General features: G+C 46.5%; 1 protein-coding gene across 1 annotated transcript in view; it reads right to left on the reverse strand.

The window, feature by feature from the left end:
• LOC150058400 (N-lysine methyltransferase SMYD2-like) overlaps positions 1-10,261 on the reverse strand; it is a 54,533-nt gene extending 44,272 nt beyond the window's left edge. Inside the window, exon 1 of the mRNA XM_090341203.1 lies at positions 9,907-10,261. Within this exon, the coding sequence (XP_090197329.1) occupies positions 9,907-10,079 (173 nt within the window). The 5' untranslated portion in view covers positions 10,080-10,261. The remainder of the gene's footprint in view (positions 1-9,906) is intronic.
• Between the last annotated feature and the right edge of the window lie 2,186 nt (positions 10,262-12,447).

Genomic DNA, 12,447 nt, shown 5'->3' on the forward strand with positions numbered 1-12,447 from the left:
TTTCTAACTATGTTCTTTGCCCTGAACAGCTATGACACAGCCACTTAGGTAGGGCAGGACTGATGGATAACATCTTGTGACAAGAATTGGAACTGACCCCAAGCCACCTGTGACTTTGTAACAGTGACCAGAATCTCGATATGACAGATCAACTGGTCTACATCTCTGATGGTTGGATCACACTCATAAACAGTGCTGTTCAATTATTATAAATGCCTTTTACACTCTCCTCCCCCCGCCACACAACCCTTCCTTTATTTCAACCTAAAGCTTGTATTTGTACCCCAACAATGGGCTGAACTATTTATCTCTTCCTATGGCGTAGCTGTGCTACATAATAAAGGTCCTTCTCTGCTTAGCATTGCTACTTGGTATATTGAGAATGGCTAGAGTTGGCACACAGAACCCTGGGCATTGGCCTTAAGCCTAAACCTCTAGATTACAGAAGAAAAGTTACCAGTTAATCCTAAGAATTATCTGATCGGAGCACACTTGGAGTGTGAACATCATCACCCAGGTGCTGTGGTTCAACATTCTGATTAGCAGATTGCTCTTCATGACACACAAGGATTACTAGTGTTCCATGAATGAAATATTCAATTTCTTCCATAAAACACTGGCTACACCCTAACCAAGTTCAGGGAAGAAAACAAGGATACATAAAATATTGATGAATAAAGTAATGGAACTGTGTTCCTTCCTAATACTTCCGAGGGGTTTATAACCCAGTAGATGCTTTAGGGTGGAGAGAAAGTGCATGTGTGTGTGTGTGTGCACATGTGCACGCCCGCATGCACGCACATGAGCACACATGCACATGCAGGCACACACATACATGTGCATGAACTCAGCACCTCACACTCTTGCTTAGCTTTATTGCTCATGCCACAGTTCTACTTCTGGCCTTTTGGGGATAAGAGTCTCAAGGACTTTACTGCCTGGGCTGGCTTCCAAACACAATGCTCATATCTCAAACTTCTGAGTAGCTAGATTACAGGTATGAGCCACCAGTGCCTGGCTTAAATTTTTGAGTAAGTTACAAAAAGAAAGAAAGAAAACAAGGGTTCTTTTTCTCATGGAGATTACTGCTGGTCCAGGCTCATAATCGCATGCCTCTTCTTTCTGGGTGTGAAAGGTTAGGTCATTGTGAACAGGAACTATCAGAAAGTTGCAGACCAATGGAGCTGACTAGTAAGAGATTTTTCATGTGATGGAAGGACAAGTGATTACTGTACAGTCATCATCAAAAGAAGTATCACCAAAACATGAGCCAGCCCCCATATCCTTAAAAGAGCCTTTAATTTCTTCCTAAGAACAGTTTACTTTGTTCAAGATTTTCCTGTAACTTCTATAAAATGCTAAGATATAAAATCCTTCAGAGTCTGCAAGCCTGACTATGAAACTCACTTTTCAAGCAAGCATCCTTGTCTCCCCTCCTGCATGGTGATTCCTGTGCCTGGGGAGCTACCGTCGTCTGCATCAGTGTCCCGACTGACACAACAGCATCATATTTACTATGGTGAACATTCACGTTGGCCTCAAGGGTCTATATACTTGCCAAAAATAAGCACCTGCTGTTCTTAATGTACTATGTTACTTCTCTTCTCTTTTTTGCCCTTATGGTTAATCTCATATTGTTACTGTTGCTGACTTTGTTACTTGGTATATTGTATATAACATAGGAAAGGGAAGGGGGAAACAAGATGATTGGGAGGGGTAGAGGGAGGGAAATGAGGACAAAAACATGAGAAGGGGTATCAATGTGTGAGAAGTAATGCACCTACTACCTGGCCAATGTAATTGTAACCCCTCTATACATTATTCCGACAATAAAAAAAAAAAAGAGAAATTTAACAATTGCAAAAAAAAAAAAAATCACCTGCTCTTTAACCCAATCTATTTGAATAAGGTAATGACAAATTTCTATTTAGTCATCTGAAAGGTTAAACTTCACACCAAAGAATCATCAGATTTGATGCTAATAAATTGGCAAGTTCTACATTATTTTTAAATGTCTGATGGAAGAGTGCAAGGGACGCAGCTGGATTCTTAGCACATGCATGCCTTAGAAAGATAAGTTGCTTCTTGAACCTTCAAGACTTTTTTTTGTATTATTTTCCTCCTGAATTGCATATTCCTGTCCTTCAGAGCAGTCTTGAAGAGATCTGATTGCCTTCTGTTCTATTGTGTCCCTGTGAACGCCTTTGCAATTGAAAAGGAGGCCATGGAGGGTGGCAGGAACAGAGTCAGCAGAAGTTATACAAAGTGAGGTGTGTGGCTCTGTGACTGGTGGAAGCGCTAATGAGGCCAAGGTCATGGGTTCAGGCCTGAAAAGGCAGGTACTTCAGTCAGATTTCCCCGCCAGAGAACTGCACCCAAAACTACTGCAGGTTTTCGAAAAATCCAAAGATGTGAGGGTTAGAGATGTGTGGGTAGGGGGTGCAGTTCCTGAAAAAGGAAAGAAACCTCCATTCCAAGCTTCTCATCAGCCCAGGGCAGGCCTCTGGCCATAAGAAAACCACTGGGCAGCCAGAAGACCAGACAAGAGGCAGTCTGAACAAGGTAAAGTACAAGTAGGATGTCTTGTTCTATGTCTGATCAGTTCTGGTGATGCTTACTCAACACACACACACACACCCCACATACTTCATTGAATATATGTAGACAAACACACAGAGGAAGGGCAGTCTGAAAGAAGACATAGGATTAAAAAAAAAAAAATCTGACTGGGGACTGGGAGTTTGGCCTAGTGGTACAGTGCTTGCCTAGCATGCACAAAGACCCAGGTTCAATTCCTCAGTACCACTTATATCACATACAAAGAAAAAAAAAATTGAAGTGGTGCTGTGGCTCTGTCCTTGAGAAATCCCAAAGACAGTGCTCTGAGTTCATGCACCAGGACTGGTTTAAAAAAAAAAAAATCTGACTGGCCTTGCTCATACCTATGAAAGAAGATCTTGAACTAGAATGTTCAAATCCAGATATATTTGTTTATGATCATGTATTTTTCAAAAAGGATGTTTGTAATTACTGACTGCCCCTTTGGTGAAGCAGAAAGAAAGTGCTGTGAAACTGTAATTATTTCTCTCATTTTCCCCTTATTAACAGGAAAAGGGAGCTAAATTTAAACCCAAGCAAATCTAAAACACAAAACTAGAATAGAAACATCTTTTATACTGTTCTCACTATTTAAAACTTGAAAATAGACAACTTTGCTGTCTTATTACACATCAATTCTGAGTCTTCCTGGAGAACTGACTCCTGCCAACATCAAAGCACTGAGGCTGGATTTTTTTTCCAACACATTTTAAACATTAAAGAAAAAAAAAAAAGTCGGTGCAGTGGCTCACGCCTATAATCCTAGTTACTCAAGAGGCTGAGATCTAAGGATCATGGTTCAAAGCCAGCCCAGGTACTAAAGTCAGTGAGACTCCAATTAACTACTAGAAAACCGGAAGTGGTGCTGTGGCTCAAAGGGGCAGGGTGGTATCCTTGAGCTGAAGAGCTCAGGGGCAGCGCCCAGGCCTAGAGTTCAAGCCCTATGACCAACAACAAAAAAGAATTTTGAAAGAATCTTCTGACACTAAGCATACAACCTGCTTGCCCTACAAGATTACTGTCCCCACGAGACCCATTGATTTGGCAGTTATGATGAAATTTATGCTTGGAAGAGGTTCTGGGGTTTGAATTTAGGGCTGTACACTCTTACTTGGCCTTTTCTGCTCAAATATGGCACTCGACCAATTGAGCTACAGCTCCACTTCCAACTTTTTGATGGTTACTTGGAGATAAGAATTTCAAGAACTTTCCTGCCAGGGCTAATTTTGACCTCTGATCCTCAGATCTCACCTGCTGGGTGGCTAGGATTACAGGCGTGAGCCACAGGCACCAGGTGATATCAGTGTTTATACCTGTTTATAAAGAGTGTTTCTGAGCTAGAAGCCAGTGGCTGATACCTGTAATCCTAGCTACTCAGGAGACTGAGATCTGAGAACGGCAGTTAGAAGCCAGGCCAGACACTGAAGTTTATGAGAGTGATATCTAGAAATAACCACCAGAAAACCAGAAGTGGCACTGTGGATCAAAGTGGTAGAGTGCCAGGCTTGACCAAAAAGCTCCAGGACAGCTCCCCAGAGCCTGAGTTCAAGCCCCACAACTGACAAAAACAAACAAACAAAAAACCCCACTGATACGATATGCAATGGTTTACTCTCAACATGTTTTAAACTATTATAAACCTACAAAAGGATTAAAGGTGGCAAGTTTTTAAACAATATTTTATGGGCTGGGAATGTGGCTTAATGGTACAATGCTTGCCTAACATGCATGACAGGTTTGATTCCCCAGTACCCCATACACAGAAAAAGCTGGAAGTGGTGCTGTGGCTCAAATGGTACAGTGCTAGCCTTGAGCAAAAAGCAGCTCAGGGACAGTATCCAGGCCCTGAGTTCAAACTCCATGACTGGCCAAAAAAAAAAAATCATTGTGTAATTAGTAGGTAAAAAGAATATATAGGGGACCGGGAGTTTGGTCTAGTGATAGAGTGCTTGCCTAGCATGCACAAAGACCAGGGTTCGATTCCTCTATACCACATACATAGAAAAAAGCCAGAATTGGTACGGTGGCTCATGTGGTAGAACACCAGCCTTGAGGAAAACCCAAGGACAGTGCTCAGGCCCCGAGTCCAAGTCCCAAGACTGGCAATAATAAAATAAAAAGTATACATATATATATATATATATATGGCTTTTACACAAACTCTAACATATTCATATCTGCCTAATATATGGACAGAAAATAGTTGAAACAATTGAATTTTAAGTTTTAGAAAATAATATAAAGTTAATTACCTGGCAAGAAAAAGAAGCAAAAGTGCATCAGCTCAAGGAGCTGTCAGAGATTAAGTCTCCAGTGAACCCCACAGTAGTTCAGGCCAAAGAGCACAGAAAGGAAGGTCTCACTTTGCTGTCTACACCACCCACCGTTCTTAGAGCAAAATAAGAACTTGCACGGAAATGAGCTATGAGCTGCCACAGTAGTATGATTCAAAGGAAAGTCACTATGGATGGATGTCATGGTCAGATTTTGTTTTTCTTCAGGAGGATTTCATGCTTCTGCTTTGGGGAAGAAAAGGTGTTAGCTGGTGATATTAACTTCTCCCACTTGAGCTGCTGTTCTCTTCTGTCTGAAATCTTTTCCAAATGTGTGCTTTGGTCACTGAGCTCCAAAAACGAACAAATTCTGTTCCCTTCATATGAGAAATACACCTCCTTGGTTCCTGGTCTATTCAAGTCTTAAAGGGCAGATCCTAACTAGAAACACCATGCTGAACAGGAAGAGAGTGCAATCAAGACATCCCTGCTGTATGGGAAATTTTACCTTCTTGCATTTTTCTTTACAAATGTTTGTTTAACCTCGAATTTAAAAAGATGACGCTCGCTAGGCTTGTGCTCTACCACTTCATTCACACTTCCAGCCCAGTTTTTTGCTGGTTATTTTGGAGATGTCTCACAGATTTTTCTTCTTCCTGAACTGGCTTTGAACCATGATCCTCCAAGTCTCAGCCTTCTGAGTAGCTAGGATTACAGGTGTAAGCCAACAGCACAAGGCTGAAGAAGATTTTTTTTTTAAAGACTTTATTAACATTGATTTTTACATCATATTTCAAATATCATGTTTAACAAACAAGTATTCAAGTTTCTCTACATACAATCACTAGTACATAGATTTAGAACATAATTAATATTAAGCTGAGGGTTTGTATGTCATAGATACACATCAATCTATATAACAGAAGCTTTATCTATGTACGTGTGTTGTAGCGTTGGCATTCAGAATTCAAAACACTGACAATGGACCCTAAAACCCAATTATCCTTCTGGGGGACTCAAAATGGAGAACTCTTCATTTCACCTTTGTCTTAGGATACAAACAATGGTGACCAGAGTGATCAACAACTTCCTGTGTATTCTTCCCACTATCCCCCTTCCCAGCCTCCGCATTATAAATATGTCCCTGAAATTGCAATATTTTATCACATGATCCAGTGATGTCTGACATATTTAGTCAGCAAAGACTATCAGACAAAACCAGAATGATTTTGACATTTGCTCACTATGAGATGTCGTTCTACTTTAGCTTGGTAGTACACACACAACTGACAGATAAAGGAACCTGGAAGGTCAGAGAGCTTAATAACTGCCTAAAAACAACCATCCCAGAAGGATGGAGCCAGAATCCACACTTAGTCAATAGGCCCAATAGGCTTTGCTGCCTCTATCTAAATAAATGAAACACATGAACTCTTAAAAGTGGCAACACATTATTTCCTTAAATATTAGTGAAGACAACTGACTAATACTCTTTGGTATGACTTTTATGAGGAAATCTACTGTTTTAATCTTACCACCCATTAAAAATAAATGGATTTAAACAGAAAAGGGGACCCCCTCCTTGGTATATGTGTCCAACTGTTCATTTAGAGCGAAAAGCAACTTGGGAGCATCTGAATTCATTTTTCCTCCTGAGGCAACTCCCAGATAAGGTTTTCAGAATAGAGATTGGCAGGAACTCTAGGACAGCTCCTCCTTCCAGTGCCCAGCCTCAGACACCAAGACAGGGCCAATTCAGAGGAGTTTATGAACATCATCAGGATTTCATGGCCCTTAACCACTGATGAACATCCACTAAAGATTATTTCACCAGCTTAGTAAAACAAGAGAAAAGACAAGACAAATAATGGAAGAGGATTAACCTGGGGACATTAGGGAAAGAGTTTTCATAACTACTTAGCACATCCGAATCATGTGTTTTTGCTCACATAAACATTTGAGTTTTTAAAATGTCTTTAAGAGAATCACACAAAAATAGAAATTCACAGAAACTGGGTTCTAACAGCCCTGTTCCAAATGAGCCTTTCTAATTTCACCCATGCTCAGAAAAACCCTCCAGGAACAGGACTGGTTTTCTTAAGCTAGAGGCGGCATCTCAGGAACCAGAATGAATACTGAAAAATAGCCATTCTCCCTTTCTGAGGCTCATAACATTGAGTGTTAAAATACTACCAATTCTCAGTTTGAAATGCCTTTACTTCTCAATAACTAAAGTGCACATTCACTCATGTGTGTGAGTGTATAAAATGTTTCTGAGAGGGACAGCTCTCCAAAACGGATAGCCCTCAAAAGAAATCATTTATTTGTTTAGGACTGCCTTCTAGCAGCTCACATAAACCCCCAAACCAAGAAAGTGTGATACAAATTTTTCACTCCCAGAAACATACCTTGGAAATTACCTAGCTGTGAGAATTTGCTTCTGTAATAGCTTTTCTTTTCTTTTCAGTCATGGAACTTGAAATCTGGGCCTGGGTGCTGATCCTGAGTTCTTTGCTCAAGGCTAGCGCTCTATTACTTTCAGCCACAGCTTCACTTCCATTTTCTGGTGGTTAATTGGAGATAAGAGTCTGCATGGGCTGGCTTTGAACTTCGATCCTCAGATCTGAGCCTCCTGAGTAGCTAGGATTACACGCGTGAGCCACCAGCTCTGGGTATCCCATTGTTTTTCCATGTACAGAATACACATGTTCCTGAAGACATGATTTTTTTCCCCCAGCAAAATGAGTTAAATTCTGATGCAATTAATATGACATGGAAGATCTTAGATGGCTCATTTATTTGAAGCAATGTTGTTCATATTGCATTTCAGGTACAAGAAAGGATAAGGATAGTCTACAGGACCAGATAGTAGATGCTGACTGTAAGCAACCTTATTTGTAGAATTCTACTCGTAGCCTTTGAGGGCTCGTAGAGTCATATATGTGTCAAAAAGAGCTTGTGCTAAATCTATTAGAATGATTTAGCCACTAATTCTGGATGAATCAGTTATAATAGCAATGAAATAAGACAGTTATTTCAGTGTGCATGGGTCTCAGAAATATTTTTCCTCGGGTGTTACTTTAGTTGATTTCAAAGGACATTATGGGGAAAGAAAATGAAATTTGAATGTCGACTGAACCTAAGCTAAGCAAAATATGGTGGAATGTGCATGGGAGAGCTCTAGAAAGAGGCCTACAGGAACTTAGTGACACTAATGGATTTCAATCTGAAAAATGGCAGAGAAAAATGGGCAGCAAATATCAGTCACATACGGCAGCACTGACTGTACACTAATAAAGGTTGGTGTGCAAGTGTGGGTACCAAATAGAAGCAGCTCTCAGTTCTTCTCCTTCCTGCACCCAAAGGTTTGATTTTTAATTCAGTGGAAAAAGAGATGGGCAACCGTCTCCTGAGTACCTACTATGCACCTCGTATGCGCCCTCTTGTCTCACAAGCACAGAGCTTTCCAGGAATCACCAGGGTCCCTGACAGAGGCTCCTCCCCGTGCTGGGTGACCTGCTTTGCTCCTGCCACTGCAGACACCCACGCTGATGCAGACTCCCAGCCACAGTGAGGCTCGCAAGATCAAGGGACCAGTCTCAGCAGCCTTTTTAACTTTGGGAAAACCCAATGCTCACTTCACTCAAACGTCGCAAAGTGGTGCCATGACCCTTTAGCTCTTGGCTCACCAATTCAAAGAACCACATCACATACAGCCCTTCCGCTGCCCACGGCATGATTCTGTGTCTAGTTTCTTTCCAGGTTCCCTCCCCCCTTCCCCCCACAAACGGAAGACTGTTCTGGCAGGGAGTCCGGACAAGATTACTATCATATGCAGCCTTTGTCCCCTCCTTTGCTGTCTTACTGCAGAAGGTGGCACTCAGGTCCGGGGACATCCAGTGCTGAGGTGTGTGAGGGACTTGAGATCCATTCTCAAGAGTGACCAGCAGGAACTCAGGTTACTTAATCTTGGCCAGACATCTCCATTTCAAAGGTGAGGAAGAAACAGGTTCAAAGACCATGAAGCAGGGCCCTTCCTCAGAGGGTGGTTGGAGGGCCTGCACCAAACTTAACTCCATCACTGCCCAGCTGGGAGATGGCAGGCACTGGCATTAGGCTTCCCCCCTAATTTGCTGATGTGCATGTAAACCTACACGGAACTCTCTGGGTTTTAGTTATTTCATGAGCAAAATGAAGGGATGCAAGCTTGGCTATTTTTGAATGTGCCTTTCGGTTCTGATGCTGTCATAAGACTTGGTGTGATACACATAGGAGGACACACACATATGTCATAGGTAATAACATGGACACAGGTAGGCAGGTAGAAGGCTAGAAGGATGGATGGATGGATACAGGTAAATACTCATACGAAGTGAATACAACAGTTTACAACTGAATTTCGTCTCACTTTTGCCGCCTCTCCCCAACGACCACGTTTTCCTAATGCTCAAAGTGGGACAGGTCTCCCACCCTGAAGACCCCTCCAAATCGAGGGTACCCCACTGGCTTCTTTCCCAATACCTAGTTCAGAGGGGAGGAAGGGGCGGCGGGGGGAGTCCACTCACTGACTTCACTACCGTTCCTTTGGGGAGAAAAAGGCCACTAAGGCAGAGGCTGGGGGGGAGGGGAGGCGGAGGGAGGGGGCGGAAACCGGACTGACCGTGGAATCCGGGTCCCCGCAGCCAGTGCTCCCAGTGGGCAGCGCTGTCCAGGCCCGGCACAGGCTGGGCGCCCAGCCCACGTGGGAGGGCAGAAACCGGCATGAGGGTGTGGGGGGAGGGGGCTGGCACATTTGTGAGCCTGCAACTCTGCAGAGGCGCGGGACGGGGTGTGCGACGGGGAACCCGGCTGCTTTCCGCAGGCGCACGTGGCCCCGTCGGGCGGCAGGGGGGGCGGGGAGCAGCGCGGCCCGAGCGCCCCTCCCCACGACCCCGACCCTCCGGCCGCCCCGCCGGCGGCGCTAGGACCCCGCGCGGCTCGCGCACTTCCCCGGCCGCGGCCGCCCGCCGCCCGCCGCCCGCCGCCCGCCGCCTACCTGGCGAAGCAGAGCTCGCAGTGGTTGCCCCGCTCGTTGACCGTGAGCACGTAGGCGTAGGCCGGGCAGGAGAAGAGCAAGTCGCCCACCTGGAAGGGCCGCAGCGCCCGCAGCCCCCGGCCTTTGCCCGGGCTGCAGAAGCGCTCCAGGCCGCCGTGGCCCTCGGCCCGCATGGCGGCTGCGACCGGGGCGGAGGGGCGCGCGGCGCCGTTGTGCCCGAGCGCGGCGCCCCGCGAGCTGTTATTGGAGACGCGTCACCCCGAGCCGCGGGGGGCGGGGTGGGAAGCGCCCGCGCCCCGGAAGGGACGGCCGCGCCGGGCCGCGCGCCCCGGAGGGGGGGCGCCCTCCCTCCCGTCCCCCCCACCCCTTCCCGGGCGCGGGATCCCGCCCAGGACCCCACCCCGGCCGCACCCTCCCCGCCCCTCCCCGCTTCCCGCCCCTTCCGGCGGGGCCGCCACGCAGAGCCGCAGCCCCGCGACCCCGGGCCCCGGATCCCCGGGCCCCGCAGCCCCCCGGGCCGAGGCTGGGCTGGACCGTCGTCCGTGGACAGAGGGGGCCCTCCGGCCTCCCGCGCCGGGCTGTGTGAGCCCTCGTCGCGGGAGCGCAGTCGGCGCCCGGCCCCCCCGGTGGGCCCGGGGACGCCGTGCTGCGGCCGAGCGGGAGGCGGGGAGGACCTTGGCCGGGGCCCGGGGTGGGGGGGGCTGGGGTGGGGGGGGGGGGGTCAGGGCCCTGCCCGCCGTCCCCACGCGGCGCTGGGCCCCGCCGTGGTTTTCAGCCCCTGAGTGTGAGCCCAGGAAAGTCACTTGGGTCCTGAGTCACAGAGAGGAGCCAAACTCCAGAAAGTTGTGACAACAGTGCCTGGCGGGCGAGCCAGCCCACCTGCTGCTCTCTCCTTGCCGTGGGCTTAAGAGAAACCTGGGCCCCCCGGGAGGGTTTATTAAGAGAAACCGATGGTGTGGCCTTAACAAGCTAGGGAAGACTGGAACGTTTATCTTAAACATCTGCCAAGGGTCTAGAGGCGAGAATTAGAGGTAAGGAGCAAAGCTAAGCATCGTTAGTTGAATAAGAGCCTCAGTTATCCATGACATCTGGCTGGCCATTAACCCAGCTTTCCCAGGTCCTGGAGAGATCATCTCTGCCACAGAGGGTAACAATGTGATTCTCATGAGATGATGTCTCCAGAGCCAGGATGCTACCTCTTGGTGGCTGGTACTTATTCCCATTTGCCATGATGGGTCCGAGAGCTTTCTCAAATGCTACAACTTTATGTATGTATAGTTGTGGATGTACTGATGGATTCTTAACCGACGGTTTTGTTTTCAACATTCTGATTTCTGGGGGAAGCGAGAGGTCTCCCCAACACAAAAGATGAAAAAGACCGACAGGGAAGTCCACAGCTCTGATTGATACTACAGTACAAAACTTGGTGTTTGAAGGATTTGTTGTACAAAGCCATCTACTTGTTGACTTGTGTTGCCCATAGGTTCCTTCCCCCCCCCCCATACCCTCCCTTTCTTTTTGAGGACAATTTCCGCAGAGCTGTCTTTCCCAGGTGAGCTGTGGCTGTGGCAGACTTCGGGTGGCTGTGCCCGGTACAACAGTCTCATTTCAGAAAGATCCCCGTGTTGAACTTAGGTGACTCAAGATGGGGAAGCGGTCAGTGAAGCAACAGACATGAATTTCGGAGCTTGAGTTACGTTGAAAACTGTGTTTAAAATAACCAGCCAAAGGAATGGCAAGCGCCCAGCCAGGGCAGACCGATGACAGCTGTCTTCAGGCAGCTCGTTCTTGTCACTCGGCCACTCTGCATTCTCACATTCCCTGAAAGAGGCTTCACACTGCCAGGGGACATCGGTCCTTTGCCACACGCTTCTACCCCATGACCTGGAAAGAAAGGCATTTTTTTTTTTAATGGTTACTCTGCCTCGGTGAAATGCAGGAGAAATAGTGAAGATTGTTCCCTTTGCTTAATTTCTCTGACCTAGGAGATGATGTAATTCCCGAATCAGATATCTTTCCAACTAAAGATTAACACATGGAAGAAATAGCTCTAGCCAGGGGAAATCAAGCTCTCACAAAGAAAGAAAGAGTAGGAGGAGCGTAAGCCATGCATAGACCATGTGTGGAGGGGCTCCATTTACTGAGTACTTAGTGTCTGGGGGGGGGCAGGTAAACATCAGCACCCTTGTTATTAAGTAGCTTAATAACAGCATTGAAGAACATTAGGTCCTTACCCCAGTAAACATTACCTCAGGTGATTGGAAGGAATGGCTTAAGGCTGGAAGTAATGAGAGGATCCTGAATGTCCTCAGTGCAGTCCCAAGGGCCCTGATGGAAGAGACAGAAGGTGGCAAGGTGACCCACCCACCCAGAGGGGCAGAGATTGGATTGATATGATAAGCCAAAGAATGCTAGCCTCCAGCAGAAGCTGGAAGAGGCATGGATTTTCCTTTGGAGCCTCTGCAGAGCATACTGCCCTGCTGAGATCTGGTTTTCAGCCCAGTGATCCTGAGTTCAGACTTCAAAACCTTGAGAAGATAC

This window comes from Megascapheus bottae, chromosome 10, assembly GCF_031878675.1.
Source record: "Megascapheus bottae isolate mThoBot1 chromosome 10, mThoBot2.hap1, whole genome shotgun sequence".
In the NCBI taxonomy this organism is placed as follows: Eukaryota; Metazoa; Chordata; class Mammalia; order Rodentia; family Geomyidae; genus Megascapheus; species Megascapheus bottae.